Below are 23,853 nucleotides of genomic sequence, written 5' to 3' on the forward strand. Positions count from 1 at the left end.
GTTAACCACCCTGTCATATCAAATAAAATAAAAGCACAGGGCTTCCCTGGTGGCGCAGTGGTTGGGGGGCCGCCTGCCGATGCAGGGGACGCGGGTTCGTGCCCCGGTCCGGGAAGATCCCACGTGCCGCGGAGCGGCTGGGCCCGTGAGCCATGGCCGCTGAGCCTGCACATCCGGAGCCTGTGCTCCGCAATGGGAGAGGCCAAAACAGTGAGAGGCCCGCATACCGCAAAAAAATTAATTAATTAATTAATTAAATAAAATAAAAGCACAACACACCGTCTATAAAGGAAGATTACCCAAACAAGTCACTCAGTAGGAGAGGCACTTGGAGTTGTTTTTCCAGCTGTTTCTGACAATCAAATCCAATTTCTTGATGTATTATTACGGTGAAATGTTACTATAGCCAATCCTTTGTGAATACCACACAACAGGCCTGATGTACCTCTGTAATCAACTGGATAAATATTTATTGAACACCTGCTAAATACAGGACACTTTTACACACCAGCCATCAGCAAACTACATCTGGCAGGCCAAATTAGATCCACTATGTGTTTTTCTTATGGTAAGGAAAGTAGGAATGATTTTTACATTTTTTAACTGTTGGAAGAACTGCCTTCAACCACTACTACCAAACAACGAATGGCCCTGCAAATTAGCTTTTGCTCCAGACTTAATAATGTTTCTTAATTAATTCAACTTAAAATTACAAGGCAAAACAGCACTTATATGTGAAACTTACACTGCAGGAAAGTCATTTCAACAGCTAACATTGTTTGAATCACAACTAATGTCAACAAGCTTTATATATGCATCCCATGCTGTCACAGGTCAAAACAACAAAATCACAGTGAGATACCACTTCACACTCACTAGAATGGCTATAATAAAAAAGACATTAACAAGTGTTGGTAAAGATGTGGAGAAATTCTAACCCTCCTACATTGCTGGTGGGAAGGGAAATGGTGCAGCCACTTTGGTAAAGTCTGGCAGTTCCTCACAAAGTTAAACATAGAGCTACCATATGGCCCAGCAATTCCACTCCTAGATACGTGCTAAGAGAAATGAAAACACATGTCTGCACAGAAACGTGTACATGAATGTTTATAACGGCATTATTCATAATAACCAAAAGGCAGAAACCAATGAACTCATGAACAGATAAGTGAAATATGGTTTAGCCATACAATGGAATATTACTCAGCCATTAAAATGAATGAAGTATTGATATAAACTAAAATTTGGATAAATTTCAAAAACCTTATGCTAAGTGAAAGAAGCCAGACACAAAAGATTACACACTGTATGATTCTATTTATATGAAATCCCCCAAAATGAAAATCCATAGAGACAAAAAATAAATTAATGGTTGCCTAGGCCTGGGAGTGGAAATGGGGAGAGAGTGAAAACAGGCATGAGGTTTCTTTCTGGGGTAATGGAAATGTTTCAAATAAGAGTGTGGTGATGGTAACACAATTCTAAAATACTAATAAGATTAAATTGTACAATTTTTAAAGGTGTACAACACCAAAAGTATGACCCATAAAAAAAACAATATATTAGATCTTGTCAAAATTTAAAACTTTTGCACTTCAAAAGACATCATTAAGAAAATGAAAAGACAAGCAACAGAGTGGGAGAAAATATCCACATATCATATCTACAGGGACTTGTATCCAGAATATATAAATAATTCCTACAACTCAATAATAAAAAGACAATAACTCAATTTAAAAATGGAAAAGATGTATGAATGGCTAGTAAGTAAATGAAAAGGTGCTCATCAACATTAGTCACTAAGAACGCACAAATTATAACCACAATAAGATATAATTTCACATCAGTTCAGAATGGCTATATCAAAAAGACAATAACAAATGTTGGCAAGGAAGTGGAGAAACAGAAACCCTCATACGTTACTAGTGGCAATGCAAAACAGTGCTGCTGGTTTGGAAAATAGTTTTATAGTTTCTTATAAAGTTAAAGATAAATTTGCCATATCATGCAGTCATTCCACCCTTAGGTTCCTACCAAAGAGAAATGAAAACACCTGTCCACACAAAGACTCACACACTAATGTCCTTAGCAGCATTATTCATAATAGCCAAAAACTGCAAACAACCTACATGTCTAGTGAGTAGACAGACTAAATGTTTTGTAGCCACATAATGGGATACTATCTGGCAATAAAAATGAATGAAGTACTGGTACATGCTACAATATGGATGAACCTCAAAAAATATTATGCTAAGTGGAAGAAGCCAGGCACAAAAGACCACTCCTTATTTGATTTATTTAGATGAAATGCCCAGAATAGGCAAATTTATAGAGACAAAGTAGATCAGTGGTTATCTGGGGCTGGGAGTGGGAACAAGGATTTACTGTAAATAAATGAGCATGATGGATCTTTGGGGGGAAATGAAAATGTCCTGAAACTGATTATGATTATGGTTGCACCATTCAGTAAAGTTACTAAAAATATTTAACTATACTTAAAATGGGTGAATTTTATGATATGAAAACTATATCCCAATAAAGCTGTTAAAAATAGGAAAGGGGGCTTCCCTGGTGGCGCAGTGGTTGAGAGTCTGCCTGCCGATGCGGGGGACGCGGGTTCGTGCCCCAGTCTGGGAAGGTCCAACATGCCACGGAGCGGCTGGGCCCATGAGCCATGGCTGCTGAGCCTGCGCGTCCGGAGCCTGTGCTCCGCAATGGGAGAGGCCACAACAGTGAGAGGCCCGCGTACCTCAAAAAAAAAAAAAAAAAAAAAGGAAAGGAACAGTAGTGGAAACTGGGTGAGGGGTACACAGGAATTCTGCATTATCTGTGCAACTTTTCCATAAATCTAAAGCTATTCTGAAATTTAAAATGTATTTAAATAAAAAATAACAAGAATATGTTTGTGGATTTATACCTATCTGTGTGAAAAGACATTTACAAAGATGAAATAGGTAAAATCTCATTACAGATCAGTATTAACAGATGAACATTTGAAATGATTTTGATGATAGGGAACACTGACTATTAGCCCCAAATAAACAAAATGTTATTCCCCCCAAAAGAATTCCATTATTCTCATTAGTAGTCTCATATTACAAAAAATGCTCAATTATTATTACTATACCTTGAATTTAATCAATAAATATTTGTTGAAATTTGTTTTCTCCCTTGTCATATAAGTACCTACAAATTATCCTCGATTTTGTCTTTTGGCCCCCAAAGGCTAAAATATTTACTATGTGACTCTTTACGGAAAGGTTGCCAAGGCCTGTTCTACACCATAACAGGGTAAATATAAACATAGTCTCTTTCTTGAGTGTATTCTTATCGTTACCTGGTTTTGGTATGATGCCAGCCTGGATATGCCCTATAAAGGATAAGCCTTGCATCTCTTCTGCTATGGCACTATTTAGGAATCCCATAAATAGAAACACTATTAGCTTAATAGTTGTAGCAAAACTTCGATGTCACCGTTATTATAGTGATATTAAAGAGCCAACACCATGCCACAGTGTCAAGATGACCCTCATCAAGTTGTGATGTCACCACGCCATGGACTCCTCGAGATCTCTTAGATATCAAGTGGGTCCTGTGGCATCACACCCTGCCTTTGGCATCACCCTGGCACATCACCTTACTACGGTGTCATATGCTATCACTGTTGTGGCAGAATTCTGCCCTAATGCCACTCCGCTGAAACGTCAGAATAATTAACCCCTAGTTCTTTCCATTCCTTTGGTGGCAGTAGCAGCTAGGAGGATGGCCACAGGCAGTGGTTCAAGCTCAGGAGGTAGTACTCAGCTGCTACCGTTTTCCCTTCCGCTTACCACTGCAGGTCAGGGCCCCCGTGGGACAGGGCTTTCTGGTTCCGTAACTCTCTTGCCATGACCCCGCACCCACTTCGCATCACCGACTCAATGCCCCAACAGCGACCACCCACCCCGGTTCTACACGAAGCCGCTCCCCGTACCTGACTCCATTCTCCAGCTGTCATCCTGGGCCAATTCCACCGGCCACTTGACTACGGCGGCCGCAAGGCACCCCGGGACTCGTAGTTCCGCGCTGCTAATGGCAGAGATGGAGACAGCGGCAGAGGCGCCTCCCCGCCCGGAACTGCGCTCGTACTGCAACTCCCAGAGGCGCCCTGCAATGGGAAAAGAAGCAAAGGAACGAGCGAGGTTGCCTCTTTTGATTGGCAGTCAGAGCTGGCGACGTGAGGCGATTGCTGGTCAGGCTTCACTGAGAAAGCGAAATGGAGGGGTGTGTGTCTAACCTAATGGTCTGCAACCTGGCCTACAGCGGGAAGCTGGAGGAGTTGAAGGAGAGGATCCTGGCCGATAAATCCCTGGCCACTAGGACTGACCAGGTAAAGCAACGCTTGGGGCCTCTCCGCTGGCGGCGGCAGCGGCGGAGAACAACGTGGCTGCCCGGCCCAGCCCAACCATTGGGGAGGCCGGTTCCGAGAGGGCCAGATCCCCGCCCCCGCCGCCCCATCCTTACCCCAGGGTCACCTCAGGACTCGGGATCGGGCGGCCGGAGCTAGCCCCACAAACCGCCAGTGTTATTTTCTGGCCCAGTACTTAGTCGCTGTATTTTGGATGTTTCTAGAACGTTTGCAACGTTTCTCAGAAATGCCCAGTCTTTGAGACATCCGTGAGAAGGAAAGTTTTTGGTTTGGGGAAATGGGTTTGTTTGCTTTTATTAGTGATTTTATTCAATGGAACACGTGTAACTGAACGCCTCAGCTGGGAGCTGAGGATACAGTCGAATGGAAGGAGCAGACGTTAATAAAATAATCCCAAATCATATGTCCGATTATAAATTGTGGTAAATACTCGGGAGAGAAGTTGACGTGGGGCTTTCAGAACATATCATGGAAGGACCTGATTTAATCTCGCTTAGAAAAGTCGAATGTTGTCGTAACTGAAGAGGCTTTGCAGAGGAGGGAAGGTTGGCTGTATCTTGAAGGATGAGTGGGACTTCCCTGGGGGATGAAGGGGCATTCTAGGCAAAGGCAGAACAAAAGTGAGTGGACCTTGGGAAGTGTTTCTTTCTGCCCTCCTTCTCAAAAGACCCTCATGCTTTCACCCTGAGTTTCTAGAAAGATTCACGGTGCCCTCAGTAAGCCAACATACATTTATAGATTGCCTCCTATTTGACAGGCACCGTGCTCAGCACTAGCAAGACATTGTCACATAATTACAAATCTCCATTTTGTGTGTTTGGGAAGAGAATTAGAAGTATGGAGACTTTTTTTCTGGAACTTTCCTTTATTGCTCAACCTGAAAATGCCTTTGTCTAGTTTACCTTCATTTTGGTCTGGTGATGTTTAATACTTTAGATTTATTTTAACAATATTAAATTAAGATTTAATAATACTTCTAACCATTCTTCATCAAGTCAATGGCATGAAAAAGGGAGAAACTATTCAAGATCAAAAGACTTAAAAAACATAACAAACATTTGCAACTTATGGAGCTTGTATGGATCCTGATTGAAACAAGCCAACTGCAAAAAGACATTTGGGGGACAGTTGGGGAAATGTGGGTATTTGATGTTATAAAGGAGTTAGTGTTAATTTTAATCAGTGTAATAGCTATGTAGTAAGGTATTTTTTAGATACTCAAATATTTAGGTATGAAGGGTCATAATATTTAAGATTTGTTTTTTAAAATCTCATCAAGGAGAAAAACAGATGAGGCAAATATGGCAAAATAGTTGTAAGATGTAGGTGATAGGCGTATGGATTATATTATGTTCCCTGTATTTTTATATGAGTTTGAAATTTTTGTAATAAAGTTTAAAATACCATTTTCTTTTACATAGGGCTAAGAAATATAGCAGTCACTGCAAAAAGAAAAAAGAAGAGAGAGAGAGATTCCCTTTGAGAAACATGACTAACTCCTAGCTTATTATTTTTTTAAGTAATGTTGCTCTCTAATTCTGTGTGTGGTATATTTTTTAAATAGTTATAATCTCAACTAGTTTCATGAACATTTCTTTCCCACAAGATATATTTGTTCTTTCTAGAGCATCTAGAAAATTCAGAGCTGACGGGTTTGTGTCCCAACTTCACCATTTACTAGCTGTGCAACCTTGACAAGTTGCTTACCCTGAGGAGTCTGTAAAATGGGGATAATATCCACTGTATAGGATCATGGGGATTACAGGAGATGATGCACGTAAAACTCTTAGCACAGTGCCTGACATAAAAGTACGTACATAATGGAAATAGCCAAAGCTGTATTTCTGCCAAAGCACTGAAATCAGTTTTTTGCTCTATTGCTTTCATGGCTCTAGTCTGCCCAGAATTACCTACGTTCATCAATGTATTCTCCTCGTGTTACTAAAACCTTGGTCTCTCTTATGTAAGTAATATGGTTTAACGTTACCTACCTGAGGATCCAGTGCTCTCCATTTCTTGTTCCCAAACCGTAGGTTTGCTGGCTCCAATATTAATTTTTTTTTTCTGCTTTCTTGCCTTAGTTCTTCTATTTCTCTTCAAGAATGTTGGTCTTATTGCTTCTCTGCTTCCCGTGTAGGACAGCAGAACTGCCTTGCATTGGGCATGCTCAGCCGGACATACAGAAATTGTTGAATTCTTGCTGCAACTTGGAGTGCCAGTGAATGATAAAGATGATGTGAGTACTAGGCAGAGTTGATAAATTCCCAGTTATCTTTAGACTCCAGACTGGTGTTTACTAAAGCCCGAGTATTAAGCTCACAAACAAATTTTAACCTTTATGACTAGGAAGTTGCAGCATGGCCCCAGTGACCAAATACAGGACTGGTGGTTGCATTATTTCAGAGTGTTCATTTTGCCACTCATAGCCTGTAATTTAAGGTAAACATGCAGATCAAGTCTTATTATGATGACCCCTAAGAGACTACAAATCCTTTTTATTATGTTGGAAATTGTTTTTGGTGAATATTGCCTGAATAATGAGGGCCTAGATATCTTTTTTTGTTATATAAAGATTTGGTGTAATGGTATTGGTTATATTAGGATAAGACTTGTGAAGAATAAGGATTGAAATGTTTTTGTAGGCAGATTCCTTTTCGAGGATGCTCAGTGAAATAATATTGATAATGGCAAAAAAGTAAAAACAGTTTAATGGAGGAACAGTTGAATACAGCATATATATATACACCTAATAAAATAATACATAACCAGGGGATTCCCTGGTGGTCCAGTGGTTGGGACTCTGTGCTTTTTTTTTTTTTTTTTTTTTTTTTTTTTTGTGATACGCGGGCCTCTCACTGTTGTGGCCTCTCCCGTTGCGGAGCACAGGCTCCGGACGCGCAGGCTCAGTGGCCATGGCTCACGGGCCCAGCCGCTCCGTGGCACGTGGGATCTTCCCGGACCGGGGCACGAACCCGTGGCCCCTGCATTGGCAGGCGGACTCTCAACCACTGCGCCACCAGGGAAGCCCGGGACTCTGTGCTTTTGCTGCCAAGGGCACAGGTTCAGTCCTTGGTCAGGGAACTAAGATCCCACAAGCTGCCTAGTGTGGCCAAAAATAATAATAATAATAATAATAATAATATGCAACCAATAAAGTTATGATTCCAAAGAATGACATAGAAAAATTTTCACAACGTAATGATAAGTGGACATTGTGGAAAATGCACCTCACGGAACTTGATATCCTATTGGGGTATCCTTGATCCCAATCTTAAAACACATTAGAATTAGACTTATGTATTATTTCCATGTTGTGGGATTATGGGTGCTTTTCTTTTCTTTTATATATCTGTTTTCCAAATATCCTGCAGTGCTTAATGAGGGAAGAGAAAGAATATTATTTTTTAGACCATTTACACACAGCTCTGTAAACCCTGCCTAAATGTTAGCATTAATCCCTGTGCCTTTCTCCCTGGTTTTTGTTCTGCCCACCTCTTTTACAGGCAGGTTGGTCTCCTCTTCATATTGCTGCTTCCGCTGGCCGGGATGAGATTGTAAAAGCTCTTTTGGGAAAAGGTGCTCAAGTGAATGCTGTCAATCAAAATGGCTGTACTCCCCTACATTATGCAGCTTCCAAAAACAGGCATGAGGTAGGGTTCCATTCCTAGGCTACTTCTTTTGAGTTCTAAACCTGTACGCAAACACAAGTAGATCTCTGCATTGTTTTCTTCTCCATCTTCCCAGATTGCTGTCATGTTACTGGAAGGCGGGGCTAATCCAGACGCTAAGGACCATTATGAGGCTACAGCAATGCACCGGGCAGCAGCCAAGGGTAACTTGAAGATGATTCATATTCTTCTGTACTACAAAGCTTCCACAAACATCCAAGACACTGAGGGTAACACTCCTCTGTAAGTGACAAGTAGCAGTCATTTGTATTCTACCTGACATCAGCCCTCTTGCACTAATTCTTACACATTATTTCTTTTGTTAGTCTGCTTATAAATATAATACATGTTTATGGCAAAAAATTGAAAGTACACAAAAGTATAAAGATAAAAATTCAAAATGCCTATCATTTTGTCACCCAGAAATAACCACTGATAACATTTTAATGTATTTCCTCCCTGTCTTTTATATGCAAATGCGCATACTTTACGTACGCTTTTTTTTTTGTAAAATTGGGACGATACTGTGTATGTAGTTTTATATCTTGTTCTTTTCACCTCATAGTATATTGTGAGCATTTTCCAATGTTAATAAATATTTCTAAAACATTTTTGAATGCCTATCCACAACTCCATTTTATGGATATGGCATAATTTAATAATTCCTCTATTACTGTATATTTAAGCTTTTTTGAGTTTTCCACTATTATAAATAATGCTACATTGACCAACTTTATACAAATATCATTGGCCATACTGCTAATTATTATCTTAGTATAGAAGTTAGAAGTAGAATTGCTGGGTCAACAGATACACATAGTTTAAGACAATTGCTATATATTCCCAGATTGCTTCCAGAGGAGTTGTATAATTGTACCCTCCCAATAGCAGTGTGAGAGTGCCTATTATCCCCTCACCAACACCAAAAATATCCTTTTCTTATAGGAAAAATGGTATTTCAGAGTTGTAATTTACATTTTTTATTATCAATGAAGCTAAACATTTTTTAATGCCTATGACTAATTATATTCCTTCTCTAAATTATAACTTGTTATGTCCCTTTCTCTGTTTCCTTTTGGAGAATTAATTTATTTTTACTGATTTTTTTTATGTACCCTTGACTTGACATAGTACAAATATTAACCTTCTGTCATGTTAGTTGAAAATATTTTTCCCAGTTTGTCTTTTCATTTTGTTTATGATTTTTTTGAAATAACCGAAGATTTCAACTCTATACAGTCAAACCTATTAATCTTCCCTCATAACTAGAAAGTGCTTCCTCACCCTGAAATTAGTTAACTATTCACCTGTATTTTATTGTGGTTTTTTTAAAAACATTGCATTGATTTGGTTTGGTTATTGTTTTTCATTTAACTCAAATCCATCTGGAATTGATTTATGCTTGACCTGAAGCCGTCCTCTACCTTGATATTTTTTCTACAGTACTTGGCCACTATTCTTCCTTATCGAATGGTGACTTTTTTTTTTTTTTTTGCGTTACGCGGGCCTCTCACTGTTGTGGCCTCTCCCGTTGCGGAGCACAGGCTCCGGACGCGCAGGCTCAGTGGCCATGGCTCACGGGCCCAGCCGCTCCGCGGCACGTGGGATCTTCCTGGACCGGGGCACGAACCCGCGTCCCCTGCATCGGCAGGCGGATTCTCAACCACTGCACCACCAGGGAAGCCCGAATGGTGACTATTTGAACCAGAAATTCTGTGAGTCTTCTTTTTAGTCCAAAGTGGGATTCAATTTTTTTTAAGTATTATTTTCTTAACTCTTAGGTTTACAGTTTTTTTCTGTAGCTCTGAGTGACTCTGTCTAGGAAAACATGCATATTCTAGCCCTTTTCTCCAAATAAGAAAAGCAGGGTGGCCTGGAGGAAATTTAGGAGTCAGGCAGTATCGGGTCCTGAGCAGAGCCTACGATTAAGGAGTAGCTACATGCTGTTTACCCAATCCAAACTCAGCCACTTAAACAACTATATTAAATACTTGTATTAAGTAACTCAGAGAAGTTACTTAACTTTCCTGAGTCTAATTTCCTTATCTTCAATATGAGGATAATAATTCCTTCCTCACTAGATTGTTGTGAAGGTTAAATAAAATAACATGTTAGTGTCTAATACCCTACCTGGTAAACAGTTAAGTGCCTGACAAGGTTTCCCCCTCACTTACTGCTCAGCCATGTCATCATAGGCAAAGACTAACCTCTGTCACAATTTCAACTGTAAAATGGTGATAATAGTACCTTGCTAATTTACAAGGTATCTGTAACAATCAGATAATATAAAATTTTTTAAACTGCTTTTCCAACATTTAAACCACACAAATTGCTGTTAGCAGGTTGTGTATGGAGGTTTTTCTAAGTTCTAGCCTGGAATTATTGCATGTGTTTGGGGTAAACCACTAATCCTCATAAAATAAGGACGTTATTCCTTAGGCTGGCATTTTGATCACTTCTGTTGTAGTAGGACCAGAATTGTGATTTATGATCTGGTATTATAAGACTATTCCAATGAATTTTAACTTATAAACAGTCTTCCCCATGAAAATCGATTTTCCTTTCCAGATTAAGTAACTTTCCAATATTACACTACCTAATAATATGCAGTTTAGACTACCTGTCAGGAAATCCTAACCATTACATAGAATTGCAAATGATTAATCCGTCTTTGTGGTCCTTGATTTCAGACACTTAGCCTGTGATGAGGAGAGAGTGGAAGAAGCAAAACTGCTGGTGTCCCAAGGAGCAAGTATTTACATTGAGAATAAAGAAGAAAAGACACCCCTGCAAGCAGCCAAAGGTGGTCTGGGTTTAATACTCAAGAGAATGGTGGAAAGTTAAGCAGCTTGGATTTACTCTTACTTTGTATGTTTTGTGGTTGTCCCCTAATGTCCTGGAAACTAATGTACTTGTGCACAAGACATCATCTATGAATGATGAAGTTTTTTCATCTTCCAAGTCTTATAAACAACCATGTTGACTATTGTTCCTGCTGAGGTATTTTTTTCTTAGCTTACAACTTGCTTTCCAGGCATTGAATAACAATAATAATAATTGAGATGGTTCTACTGTTGTATATTATTCTGTATTGAATCTTGGTTAACTTTGAGTAAGTGATTCTGTGGCTGTTGTGAGTCTGCAGCACCCTGCCATGCACCCTCTATCCCCCTCTGAGGCAGAACAACCCCAATAGCACCAGGCCAATTGTTTTGCCAAATGTTTCTAGGTGGATTCTAGAATGTTCTTCCATACAGTTGAAACACATCGTAACTCATTTTTCAAGCCCACTCAGAGGCCTATGCCAAATATTTCTGTTTTTCCCAACAGTATGGTTTAATTTGTTTTTGTTATAGAAGGAATACTTATATATTGTGAGGATGAAATTTTCAGTTCAGAGGGCATGCTCTCCAAGTTTTGCATTCATAAACAGTAAAATGAAAAATAATAGCCTGTGTACCAATGTATGTTTTTAATGAACTATTTCCCTCCAAAATAAAGAGTATTGTTTTTAAAAAGGAAGTTTTAAAGTACCTATATTAAGTCACCATGTATTGAAAAGAATGTCAAGCTTGTTATGATGTGTAACAAAACTGTGTTTTGATTTGTATTTCAGAAACTAAAAAAATAAAATGTTGAGAGAATCTCCCAATTCTTTTTGTAAATCAAACATCCACTTAAGCCTTTAAATCCTTTATAAAGACAATTTCTTAGTTTTTGGTAGCTCTGAAGTCAATAAAATTAGTGAAGCTTGAACTGCAGCTAAAATTTTTAAAAATAGTAATCTTCTGAATTGCTAATTAAATGTGGAGCAAAAGAAAATAAGTGTAAACTTGATCTCAATTTAGGGAAACATTTTAAATGATTACTAGTCATAAAATCTAATGAACTCCAAGTGACTCTTCAAATTATTTTTTAATTTGAACTTTATGCTGTGAATATTGCTTGAAATAAGTAATCCAAGTGAGTCCACAAACTTCAATTAATTTGGGGTCAGAGACTTAATGACCAGTATCTAAAATGAGTTTTGTAAATGCAAACTGTGTTGTTGATATTCAGACCCTTTTATGTAAGTAAGTATTTTGAGTGCTGAGCTTTACAATGATTAATCAGGGAAGCATATTCTTATGGAACTAAACTTTGTTTATTGAATGCCAGGGATAGAATTAATGACAGGGGAAATAATTTCTTTCTAATGTTTTTTAGCCTGAGCGAAGAATAAAGTTTTATCTAATAGGGCCTGTTAGGACTGTAGGTATTCCTAAGTACTGAGTTTTATTGTCTCAGGTAATAGGCTTTGTGAATGTAAGAGAAAATTCATCTTAGTTCTTTATAATACAGATGGAACCAGTCCTCAGGTAATTTGTAGGCTATTGGCATTTTAAATGAAGTGGCTTAACAACATTTCAATCACTGATTTGTGTAAACTAAGGATATTGATGGCTTCAGATATTGATCAGATTGTTACCTGTTCCCTGTAGGAAACCCAATAGAGATGAAGCTGATTCAAGTTCAGCAGGTTTTACAGTTACTTTCAAAATGAACTCAGGGGCTTCCCTGGTGGCGCAGTGGTTGAGAATCCACCTGCCGATGCAGGGGACACGGGTTCGTGCCCCGGTCCGGGAAGATCCCACATGCCGCGGAGCGGCTGGGCCCGTGAGAAAAAAAAAAAAAAGAACTCAGGAAAGATGACAATTTTAATTGTAGAGCTTAACTGAGAATATAAGATGGAAGAAACAGGTAAATAGAAGAGTGGAAAAAATTACATTCTCAAGTATCTGTTGGAGGGAATCCACACTTTCAGTGAGGTTCTATGAGATTCAAGATCATTCTGCATTTTACTTTGTAATCTTTGACTTAACAACTTAACTGTATGACCCCAGTGTTTTGATTTCCCAATTTAACTATACCAACTACACTGAATTCATTACATGGCAGCATCTTCTACTTTCTGTTGCCATATCCTTTTACACTATCAAACCCCCAAAACCTTCTGTTAGCAAGTTTGATATAGTGTGGGAGTTTTCCTTTGGGTGTATGACTCTAGCTTCACATTTCTATTGACTGCCTAAAATTGAATGCAGAAATTTTGATGTGCATTTTTCTGGGAAGAGGGTTCAGTAGCTTTCATCAGATTCTCAAAGGGATCTGTGACTTCCCAAAAGGTTAAGGATCCCTGGTTGAGAGAAAAAAGAATGCTGAATCAATTATCAGTAGACATGGGTTCTACAAAAGTAGAGTACCACACTTTATAAATTTTTACATCCTTTCTCCGTTGTAGGCATTAAGAAGGTAGAAATCGTCTCCGTTTTACAGATGAGCAGGCACTGAGAGCTAGCACTACAGCTAACACTAAAATCTAGCTTTCCTGGATCCTGATCCATTTTCTTTCTGTCTACTCAAAAACAGTGGGCCAAATGGAAGGTACTGTGGCATTTTGATAATAACCCATTAGTTGAGACCCTCTAACCTGTTTTACAGCATGTAGACATTGTAAAACCACCTTTTATTACTAAAACTTGGGTTTGTTTCATTGAAATTAGTAGTTTGGTGCAGTTGAAGGAGCATTACACTGGGAATCAGAGAACTTGGGATCTAGTATTGACTTTGTAAAATCTTAGGCAGGTTATTTTACCTCTCTTCACTCAGGGATTCTCCTCTGGAGATTGGGTGGGGTTCTATGGGAATGACCCAGCTTTTTAAACTACATTTACCCCTGCCTGTCTCCCCCACCAAGAATATAATTCTGCATCATCTTCCACTTCCACCCTATCATTGTCAGGAGTGGGCCATTGTGTGTGTTACTACCCTCAGGTGCACCGAGATTGAAAAAGTTCGAGTCCTATTGATCTCAAAGCTCCTTTCTAGTTCTTCTTACTGAAAGTTCATCAAACCTGAGTTACAGACCAGTGTACAAGCTGCAAATATTAACTTCTCAGCATATAATATCGCGGGGAAAGTTCACTTGGTACTCTAAAGGACATGGAAGATCTCAAATGCCTGGTTTCTTGGTTGTTGGTCAAGAATTGGGAGATCTCAAATGCATAGTTTCTTGGTTGTTGGTCAATAATTACTATGTTTTAGTCCTTTTTTAAAATCATAGATCACTATTAGTTGGAGGCCCTCCACAGTGCCGTACAAATTCCAGCCTTCCTCCCCTTCAATCAGCACACTGCTGTTGATAATGACGTGCAAGAACTTGTCACAGTTAGTTAGTAAAGCTGTATATTACATGAGGACAAGAGCTCTCTGATTCTGCTCACCATTGTATCATCAGCCACAGTACCTGGTCCATAGTACCCATTCAGTAAATGTCCAGTGGGTGACTGAATAAACAGATGAATTTGGGGAGAATAAGGACCGACAGCCCCAAAGCTGTTGCATTGACTTTAGCATATCCTAGTTACTAAATGCAGAAACAAAGAGGAGAAAGAAGTTCCTGGAAGTCTTTTTGGGTGGTGAGAAGTGAATGGTTAAGAAGCCAAGGCTGGGTTGGGATTTGGTTGGGACTACCCACTTAACTTTTAACTACCTGTAGCAAAATAAATCAGTAGTACCTTATCTGAGTGAGAATTAAGCTGAAACAATTTGGTCGAAGCTTAAGCTATCAGAATATTTGGGTAATGACCTATTCCATTACTTATCTTCTGATCCACTGATGAATAAGCAGAAAGAAAACTTTCTTTTGTTCCCTTATTGGAACTCTCTTCAACATAGGAGTCCATTTTCCTGCCCAAGTAAAATTTAGTGAACACAATTTTGCTACGATTCTGTATTGTATACAGTCTCAGGATTCATCACAAACATAAATATATGGTATATTATGGATGTGCTAATAGAAGATTAAGGAGACTGGGATAAAAGTTGCACTGACCCAGAGTGGCCTTATAAGTAGGTGGAGTAGTTAGATGGTAACCTGCATGGTTTGATTTGAGAGGGGCTGAGAAAGCTTCTTTCTCCAGGAATATCTCCCCTCTGGATTGTTCCAGTGCTTGAAATTCCACCATTTTTAGTATCTTTGGATTAAAGAATTATCTGTCTTCAAGAGTCCCCTCTTAGGGACTTCCCTGGTGGCGCAGTGGTTGAGAATCCGCCTGCCGATGCAGGGCACACGGGTTCGTTCTATCCCTGGTCCGGGAAGATCCCACATGCCGTGGAGCAACTAAGCATGTGCACCACAACTACTGAGCCTGCACTCTAGAGCCTGCAAACCACAACTTCTGAGCCCACATGCCACAACTGCTGAAGCCCACGTGCCTAGAGCCCGTGCTCTGCAACAAGAGAAGCCACCGCTATGTGAAGCCCGCACACCACAACGAAGAGTAGCCCCCGCTCACTGCAGCTAGAGAAAGCCCACACACAGCAACAAAGATCCAATGCAGCCAAAAATTTTAAAAAAAATTTTAAAGAGTCCCCTCTTAAAAGATAAATTTTCCTAAGAGAGCTAGTTTATTATCAACCTGAATGACATCACTGGATGATGAAAGATCATGTTCACTGGATGAGAACAAGTCACAGAACAGCTACCTTTTGAAAGGGTGGCAAGGGTAAAGATAGGTTGAGCAATGAATCCTGCCTGAGTTACGCAGATCCAAATGGGTCACTGAACCAGTAGGCGCATGACAATCGTGGGTGTTTGGAAAATAATGCCAGAAGGCCAAGAAGGGCACTGAAAGGAGAGACCCAAAGATAGCACTTCAGATTAACCTCACCTACTTCCCAACCTTGCCCAGCTAGGGTTTCTGCATTGGCAACATGTACTCTATATCCTTAAATCTGGACCATACCCTCCATTCCTGGCAAATTCATTGTGTTGATTTCAACTCAGCTTCCAGACTATCAAGATCATTTTGAGTATCCACGCACCCCAGGATGCATGATTTATTAAGTGTACCTTCTGTGTGTTTATCTAATTCACTAGTTCTTATTCTTGGATTCAGGGAGTCTGTAATTTATCTAAAACCGTACTTGACATTTTGTGTGTATAAGCATTTTTCTGAGGAGAGGGGTCCAGAGTTTTCAGTGTATTCTCAAAGAGATCTATGGCCTCAAAAAAGGTTAAAAACCACTGATCCAACTATTTACTGGCATTTTGATCAGAACAGTGCTAATAAGAGCAGAGCTCTATAAGACCACCAAGAGTGCCTGCCTTCCTGTTCCGCACCAATTCAGCAGAAATTTGGGGGTGGTGTTGACTATTATATATTATTAGCCTCTTGTGATTTACCTCGGTCATAAGAGTAGAAGGGAAGGTGAATTCCAGCTACTCTGGCATTCTGGTAATTGAAATTTTTAAGCTCTAAATGTTAGATCATTCTTAAGACCTTCATCATTTTGCTTCCTGAACCCATCAGACACCGTATGTCATAATATTATATTTGGTCTGAATGGAATTACAGATGCTTCAGAAATCCCTGCGATTGGCTGAAAATTAACACATCAAGGAAAATGCATAAGTAAAAACTTGCTATCTCTTCTCTCCATGACTCTGGACAAGCGTAATATTAATTTCAATTTCAATCTACCCTAAAACCTTCTAAGACTCTACCTCAATTAGTGTATAGGTATGATCTATATACAAAAGGTTTCACAGTTTCCTCTACATGAAAATCTGAATGTGTAAGTTAGAGATCCATTACTTTATTTTAAAAGGCTTCACTTAGGGACTTCCCTGGTGGCACAGTGGTTAAGAATCTGCCTGCCAATGCAAGGGACACGGGTTCGAGCCCTGGCCTGGGAAGGTCCCACATGCCGCGGAGCAACTAAGCCCATGCTCCACAACTACTGAGCCTGAGCTCTAGGGCGCACAAGCCACAACTACTGAGCCCACGTGCCACAACTACTGAAGCCTGCGGGCCTAGAGCCTGTGCTCTGCAACAAAAGAAGCCACGACAATGAGAAGCCCGCACACCGCAACGAAGAGTAGCCCCGTCTCACCACAACTAGAGAAAGCCCGCACACAGCAACAGAGACCCAACACAGCCAAAAATAAAAAATAAAATAAATAATTTTTTTAAAAAAAGACTCCACTTAGAAGGAAGTCAGACACAAAAAAGGACATACTGTATGGTCCTATTTATATGAAGGTCAATAAAAGGGAAAGCTAATCTCTAAGGATGGAAAACAAATCAGTGGTTGCCTGGGTCCAGTGTGATGGTGGGATTGCACAGAGGGACACAGGAAACACTTTGGGATGATGGAAATGCTCCATTTAGATTATCACGGTGGTTTCATGGGTGTATACATCTGTCAAAACTCATCAAATTTTACACTTGAAATAGGTGCAGTTTATTGTACATAATGTATATATCAATAAAATTATTTATAAAAGATTTATCTTAGGATCATTAAAATAAGATTTTTATTGAGTATTACTTATTGAACCTTAAAATAAGATTTAAAATCTGATTGATTACACAGATTAAAAAGTCTACCGGTAAATTTCTTCAAAGTGAGTTTTGGGTGAAAAATGATCAATAGAAAAGCTTTTTAACAGGTGAAGAAGAGGTGATATCAATGAATTTTATTTAATATTAAGCATGTATACAAGATTAATATCTCTTTATTAATGTGAAATATCCCAACAGTAAAATAGATTAACTAGTTCAGATTATCTAAAATAGATCTTAAGTGTTCATTTAGAACAGTTTCCTAGTCTGGCCCTTCCAACGTAGATAACATCAGTGTGACAACATAATAGCTCATTCAAAGCTAAATTGTACATCACCTGTCGTATCAATATTTTGTATTCATTGAAGGAAAAGTGTATTTGGAATTGTTTTTCTATTCATTGAAGGAAAAATGTATTTGGAATTGTTTTTCTGTACATTATTTTGCATTTAAAAATTGGGGTATTTTTAAATTTTGCTGTGCTCAGATATTGGATAGCCAGTGGTTCTTTGGGAAATCTAATATGATAAATGAAGCATTAATTTTAAGACCTAGTTTTAAATGCTATATACCAATTAATATGTACCCTTTATTTCCCTCTGGAATTTTAAGGATTTTTTTTTCCAATCTATGAGATAATGCTGGTGAATTCTTTTCTTAGTGGTCAATGTGAAAATGAATAGGGAAGCTCTGTCAACAACAAATCCTAGAAATAATATTGAATCCAGTTAATGCCACCTTGTCATGTGTGCATGTGGAATCTCAAATAGTAGCTAAAAATAGAGAAGCAAGATTGTCTGAAATAAGACACCAGTGTTGCAAAACACCTTCAACTGAGTTCAAAATCACTTGTCATTTCATTAGTTGTGTTTACATGTTAGTCAAATTGTAAGTACTCTACACTGGTAATGCAGGAACCCTTGCATTTATTTAGTAGTTATCTTGACCTGTCTGTTTTGGATTGATGGTAGGAGCACCTTGTTAGAAGAGGGTTGGTCAGAATGGAGGGAGGTAGTGGGTTAGTTAGGTCAACTGAATTCTAAGCGCCAGTAACGGGTTCCTTAGTGATGAACACTGTACTCAGGCCACTGGCCTATGTCTTAATCACCCCCTTTCCCTCATCACAGAAGGGCTCCACTACAATCGAGGGCTCTGGTTCCTGCTGTGGTTCCAGCTTGATCTCAAGCTCAGGCGCCGGGGCAAGCTCAGGCCCTGGGACAAGCTCAGGCCCTGAGGCCGGCTTCAGGGCAGGCTGCAAGGCAGGCTCAGGATTGGTGATAGTCTTGTGATCTGGCCCCAGGGTGGTATTAGGCACAGCCTCATAGATGGAAGATGGCAGAGTTGCTTCCATTTGGATGACATCTTCATCTGGTATTGTCTCACACTCTGTACTTTGGTTTATGTCTGTCATTGGCCTGCAGGAAGAAGGCCCAGGGAAGAACAAGTTAGGGTTTGACATCTCACATGGAGCCATAGGCTCTGTCGCCTCAGTGACCATAGGTCCCAATCTGTTCGGGACCTCTGTGATTTCTGATAGTCTGACTCACTGTCAGACCACAGGTCTCCATTTGGGGTGCAGAAAGGTTAGGTCCCAACAATATAATGAGAGTTCAAGAAAGACAAGCCAGTGTTTAAGAGGTGAGAAAACTGTTGTGAGGTTGAAATGGTCTAAAGTTCTAATAAGGTCCTTGGCCAAATCCATGGCTCTGGTGCATGTCTAGCACCCAATCCATCTAGCACAATGCTTGACACTTGGTTGTGGAAGCACAGAAATGGATAAGAAATAACATTTGATAAGAAATAACAAAGTGGTCAAGAGCCTGGGCCCTCAGCACTTTTGCTTCCATGGGCCCCTTGTTCCATAAAATAAATATTAAAAATTACATTTTATCACTATTGGTAGAAGGACAAGTATATTAATATATTAAAACATTTTCTTAACCCTAAAAGGATTGTCGTGGCAGTTAAATGAGTTGATACACATAAAATGCTTAGCACAGGGCTTCCCTGGTGGCGCAGTGGTTGGGACTCCGCCTGCTGATGCAGGGGACACGGGTTCGTGCCCCAGTCCAGGAAGATCCCACATGCCGCGGAGCGGCTGGGCCCGTGAGCCATGGCCGCTGAGCCTGCGCGTCCGGAGCCTGTGCTCCGCAATGGGAGAGGCCACAGCGGTGAGAGGCCCGTGTACCGCAAAAAAAAAAAAAAAAAAAAAAAAAAAATTGCTTAGCACAGAGTCTGGCGCACAGCGCTCAGTACATGATAGCCATCACCATTCTTTTATAAAAGCAGTGAGAGTGAGGAGAAAAAAACCTCTATATCTTCTGCTAAGAGGAGTGCTTAGGAAGAGCTGACTGAAAGAGACAGGCCTGAGAAATGTCTATTCAAGTACAGACAAGAAAGTAAGGTCTTACTCAAGTTCTGTGGTGGGTTTAGAATTTCTCTTCCTTTTCTTCCCCTTCGCTTTTGCCTTGTTCCTTGCGAAGCACACCACAGAGAAGATAATGGCAGCACCTACTAGGGCACCCACCAAGGCCCCCACAATGATTCCAACTTCTGGATCTGAAGGACACAAGCATCCGATTAGTAAAGTGGAGCATAGTGTCTGCCTCATCCACTTACATTTGTGACCAGTGGGGAATATCCGGGCCATTCATATAGTGGGAAGGTGCCATGTATAGGCTGAGAGCGTGGAAACCCCTAGAACTCTTTCAGCTGGACTCATAAAGGTGACTGGCTTGACTATGTAGCCTTCCCATTCACATTTACACACATAAATAGAAAAAAATATGCTAACTTGGGGCAGGTGGGGTTGCTTTAGACATGTGGTTTTGGACTTCCCTGGCGGTCCAGTGGTTAGGACTCTGCGCTTCCACCGCCGGGGGTGCGGGTTCGATCCCTGGTCGGGGAACTAAGATCCTGTGGCATGGCCCCCCCCAAATAAAAAATGTGGTTTGGAGAAGTAAGTTTTCACCGTGCATTTGCTTGGGCAGTGAGAGAGACACAGTGGAGCTGCAATCTGGTCACCAGAGAAATGACGTCTGTTACAGGCAGGGACAGTTCACCAGGCTTTCCCAAAGCGTGGGTGAAGCAGTTCCCTAAAAACCTTCTCTTTCACCGATTCCATGCTCACCAAAAAGCCTCATGCATTCTGGCCACTGGGAAGGGATATGCCCATTTCCATAAACAAGCATCTGGTTTATTAGATCAGTCTACGGAAAAACCTAATGAGTGTGAGATGATCCAGCTGAGCACCAGACCTTCAAGCACTGAGGTATTATCCCCAGGAGACCATGTCTTGGGCCCATCCCCATTGGCCTCCCTTCAAGCAAGGATGAATATCTTATACTTTGAGATGAAAGGCTAGTTGAGTTGCCTGATCATTCTTTTAACTTTCTGTGATTAAAGGAATACATGTGCATCATTTAGAAAGTCAAACAGTTCTACTAGGCTTCTAACAACAACAACAACAAAAAATCAGCAGTTCCTTTCTCCACTCCTTCCCATCTCTAAGTCCCATTCACAAGAGGAATTTGCCCCCATGTTTCTATTACACTTGTTCTAATATGTTCTGCCTTTTCCAATTTTTGTCATTTTCTATTGGCTTCCCACTCTGGAGGTTGAAGATTTAACTCTCTTACACCACTCCTCTCACATCCTGCCATATTCTCCTAATATAACATAAGGTATCGTTAAATCAATGTTTGCAGTATTATGACTGTAAATATTGTTCACAGCTGCAGAAGATAGTATGACTCTTTCTTGTACAACATTTAAAAAATTTCCCCAAGGTTAATAATTGCCTCATTTGGGGATTTATGGGTTTTTTAATGTATTATTACTAATCCCCAAAATGTCCAGCCAAAGTCCTCTCGGTAGTTTCAAACACATCAACTAATCTATCGGTTTCTTATGTTGTTGTTTCCTCCCTTGGAGACATCCCTTCTGGAGTCCTCCACCTTCCTCCCCGAGCATCGACTGGTTGCCCTCCTAAGCCTCCTGCTCTGCTGTCATCCTTCAACCTCCTATTACCCTCATCCTAATTTTAAAGGTAAAGAAACAGGCTTTGCAAGCTCCATCTCAGATAGCACTTCATTGGTAAAGGTGGCCCTGGTTCTATAAGCATAATTAGTTGTTTCTTCTTTGGCATCCTGTAGACCCTGTGCAGACCTCTGTTATAACATTTAACAAATTTTAGTGTTTGTGCCTCTAGCTAATCTGTGAGCTCCTTGAGTGTAAGACATACATCTTATTAATGTCTGAATCTCCATCGCCTAGGACATTCCCTGGCATACAGTAGATAGTCAATGAAGGTTTGAGGAAGGGAGAGATGGAGGGAAGGACGGAGGCAGGAAGTCAAGAAGGCAGGAAGGCAGGGAGGAAGCCAAAGCCTAGACACCATTGAAAAGAGGATTCAAAAGGAAGCAAGGCTCAAGTACAAATCTGAGGAGTCTCTATATCTGCAATATGACTGTACCTCTAGAAAGGCAAAAAGAGATTGGGGAAGATCTGGAGAAAAACAGCAGAAATGATCAAGGGAGCAGGGACAGAATGGGACCACAAAAAAGGACACACAAAAAGATGAAGTTTCCAGCCATAAAAAGAAACGAAATTGAATCATTTGTAGTGAGGTAGATGGACCTAGAGTCTGTCATACAGAGTGAAGCAAGTCAGAAAGAGAAGAACAAATACTGTATGCTAACACATATATATGGAATCTAAAATAAAATGTCAGGAAGAGCCTAGGGGTAGGACGGGAATAAAAGGACCTACTAGAGCATGGACTTGAGGATATGAGGAGGGGGAAGGGTAAGCTGGGACGAAGTGAGAGAGTAGCATTGACCTATATACACTACAAATGTAAAATAGATAGCTAGGGGGAAGCAGCCGCATAGCACAGGGAGATCAGCTCAGTGCTTTGTGACCATCTACAGGGATGGGATAGGGAGGGTGGGAGGGAGACGCAAGAGGGAGGAGATATGGGGACATATGTATATGTATAGCTGATTTACTTTGTCATAAAGCAGAAACTAACACAACATTGTAAAGCAATTATACTCCAATAAAGATGTTTTAAAAAATGGCTGAAAGTGATGTGAAAATGAAGGAGCAAACTGGAGTTGGAAAATGTCTGACTCCGGACAGATAAAAGGAAGAAAGCTCAGCTTCCTAGGAGAATAATAATCCAATGGAACTGGGCCCCCTGGATATGGTATATATTAAAATCACAGATTCAAAGGAAGTTTGAAAAAATGAATAAATGACAGGATCTGAAATGTAATGAAGTGATCCTTGAGAGGTGTAGCAAGATATCCCTTGTGAGAATTTGCCCCCTGACTGGCCCAATTTGACAATCTCAGGCCCTCAAGTCTATGCTTAGTAACTAGGCACCTTTGAACTGGAAGGTTGAGGTTTAGAGGCATCGTGACTCTGCCAGTTACAAACTGAATGACCCTGAGCAAGTCACTTACCTCCCTGAGCTTTAGTTTCCTTTTCAGTAAAGTGAAGCCTAACAGTATATTCTGCCTCCTAGACGGGGTGATTGAAGGACTGAGTGGGATAATGCTCACAGCACGCGGCCAAGCGTCCGGCACATATTTTGTGCTCCACAATATTAGCTCCTCTGAATGTAGGTGCACGTGTCGTTATTACTGTTATTATTAGAGGCAGATTTTAGCAAATTAGTTAATAACTGGAAAGTTTGTGAGCTCCATGTTTGACACAGATTGCTATAGCTTCACCTGGATCTACCAACAGCATCACAAAGAAAATTGAGCCTCGTGCTATGAATGAGGCCGTTGTTTTACTTTCTGGAGATTTTGTGAGGGTTAAGCAAATTAATTTTTGTAAACAGTTTGAAGCAGCATGTGGCATATATTAAGTATTATGTAAGCATTAGATAGTAGGATGGTCATCCACCATGTCAACCTATAAATAAAGCACCAAAATCTCCAGTCAGGAAGGACTAACCAGGGATTCTAATTAATTTTCTTGATTGGCAGGCCCAGGATACTTAAGGAGAAACTATTAAAGTTATGTGATCAACTCACGTGAAGAAGTTAGGTCAATTTCACAGGAACTATTGCCAAGGTTGTTGATAGCAGTGCACTGGTAATAACCTTGTACAAAATTGGTCAGATTTCCAATAAACAAAATCCCGGTGGCTGGGTCTGTCAAAAACAGGAAATAGCATTTTGAAATCTCTTATGTGGGCAGAGATCATGTGAATGTAGCAGACCGTTCAATGCCCACCCACTTCCTCACATTGGCCTCCCTTTCTTGAGATGTCCAGGGTCCAACTAGACCCCTGGAGACTCCCATCTGGGACCATGCCTATTTTCTCCATACCCACCACCTGCGAGCCAAAAATGGTCTTGACTTCTAGAAGTT

At 40.3% G+C, this 23,853-nt stretch overlaps 3 protein-coding genes across 4 annotated transcripts in view; 1 reads left to right on the plus strand and 2 right to left on the minus strand.

Moving 5' to 3' along the window:
- ATG4A (autophagy related 4A cysteine peptidase) overlaps positions 1 to 6,541 on the minus strand; it is a 71,862-nt gene extending 65,321 nt beyond the window's left edge. The window contains exons 1-2 of the mRNA XM_067023769.1: positions 6,400 to 6,541; positions 3,974 to 4,147 (exon numbers count right to left, since the gene is read on the minus strand). Coding sequence (XP_066879870.1) covers positions 3,974 to 4,147; positions 6,400 to 6,421 — 196 coding nt within the window. The 5' untranslated portion in view covers positions 6,422 to 6,541. The remainder of the gene's footprint in view (positions 1 to 3,973; positions 4,148 to 6,399) is intronic.
- PSMD10 (proteasome 26S subunit, non-ATPase 10) lies at positions 4,063 to 11,594 on the plus strand. 2 transcript variants are annotated; one of them, XM_059051353.2, is made up of 5 exons: positions 4,063 to 4,369; positions 6,546 to 6,644; positions 7,912 to 8,058; positions 8,153 to 8,240; positions 10,767 to 11,594. In XM_059051353.2, exons 1-5 carry the CDS (start codon positions 4,256 to 4,258, stop codon positions 10,772 to 10,774), a joined length of 456 nt encoding a protein of 151 aa, XP_058907336.1. In that variant the 5' UTR covers positions 4,063 to 4,255; the 3' UTR covers positions 10,775 to 11,594. The 2 variants fall into 2 exon arrangements, with proteins under 2 accessions (XP_058907336.1, XP_058907335.1); XM_059051352.2 differs by having other exon boundaries at positions 4,132 to 4,369; positions 8,153 to 8,319.
- Positions 11,595 to 18,559: 6,965 nt separating this feature from the next.
- VSIG1 (V-set and immunoglobulin domain containing 1) overlaps positions 18,560 to 23,853 on the minus strand; it is a 34,956-nt gene continuing 29,662 nt past the window's right edge. Inside the window, 3 exon segments of the mRNA XM_059050152.1 lie at positions 18,560 to 18,881; positions 19,878 to 20,025; positions 23,514 to 23,633. Of these exon segments, the coding sequence (XP_058906135.1) occupies positions 18,560 to 18,881; positions 19,878 to 20,025; positions 23,514 to 23,633 (590 nt within the window).

The sequence above is a fragment of the Kogia breviceps genome, chromosome X (assembly GCF_026419965.1).
Source record: "Kogia breviceps isolate mKogBre1 chromosome X, mKogBre1 haplotype 1, whole genome shotgun sequence".
Taxonomy (NCBI): domain Eukaryota; kingdom Metazoa; phylum Chordata; class Mammalia; order Artiodactyla; family Physeteridae; genus Kogia; species Kogia breviceps.

Excerpts from the sequence above, each read along its gene's own strand:
- PSMD10 (XM_059051352.2), top strand. The coding sequence starts at position 4,256 with ATGGAGGGGTGTGTGTCTAACCTAATGGTCTGCAACCTGGCCTACAGC. Across the intron at positions 4,370-6,545 it reads TGGCCACTAGGACTGACCAG|GACAGCAGAACTGCCTTGCA; the intron begins GTAAAGCAACGC and ends CTTCCCGTGTAG. Across the intron at positions 8,320-10,766 it reads ACTGAGGGTAACACTCCTCT|ACACTTAGCCTGTGATGAGG; the intron begins GTAAGTGACAAG and ends CCTTGATTTCAG.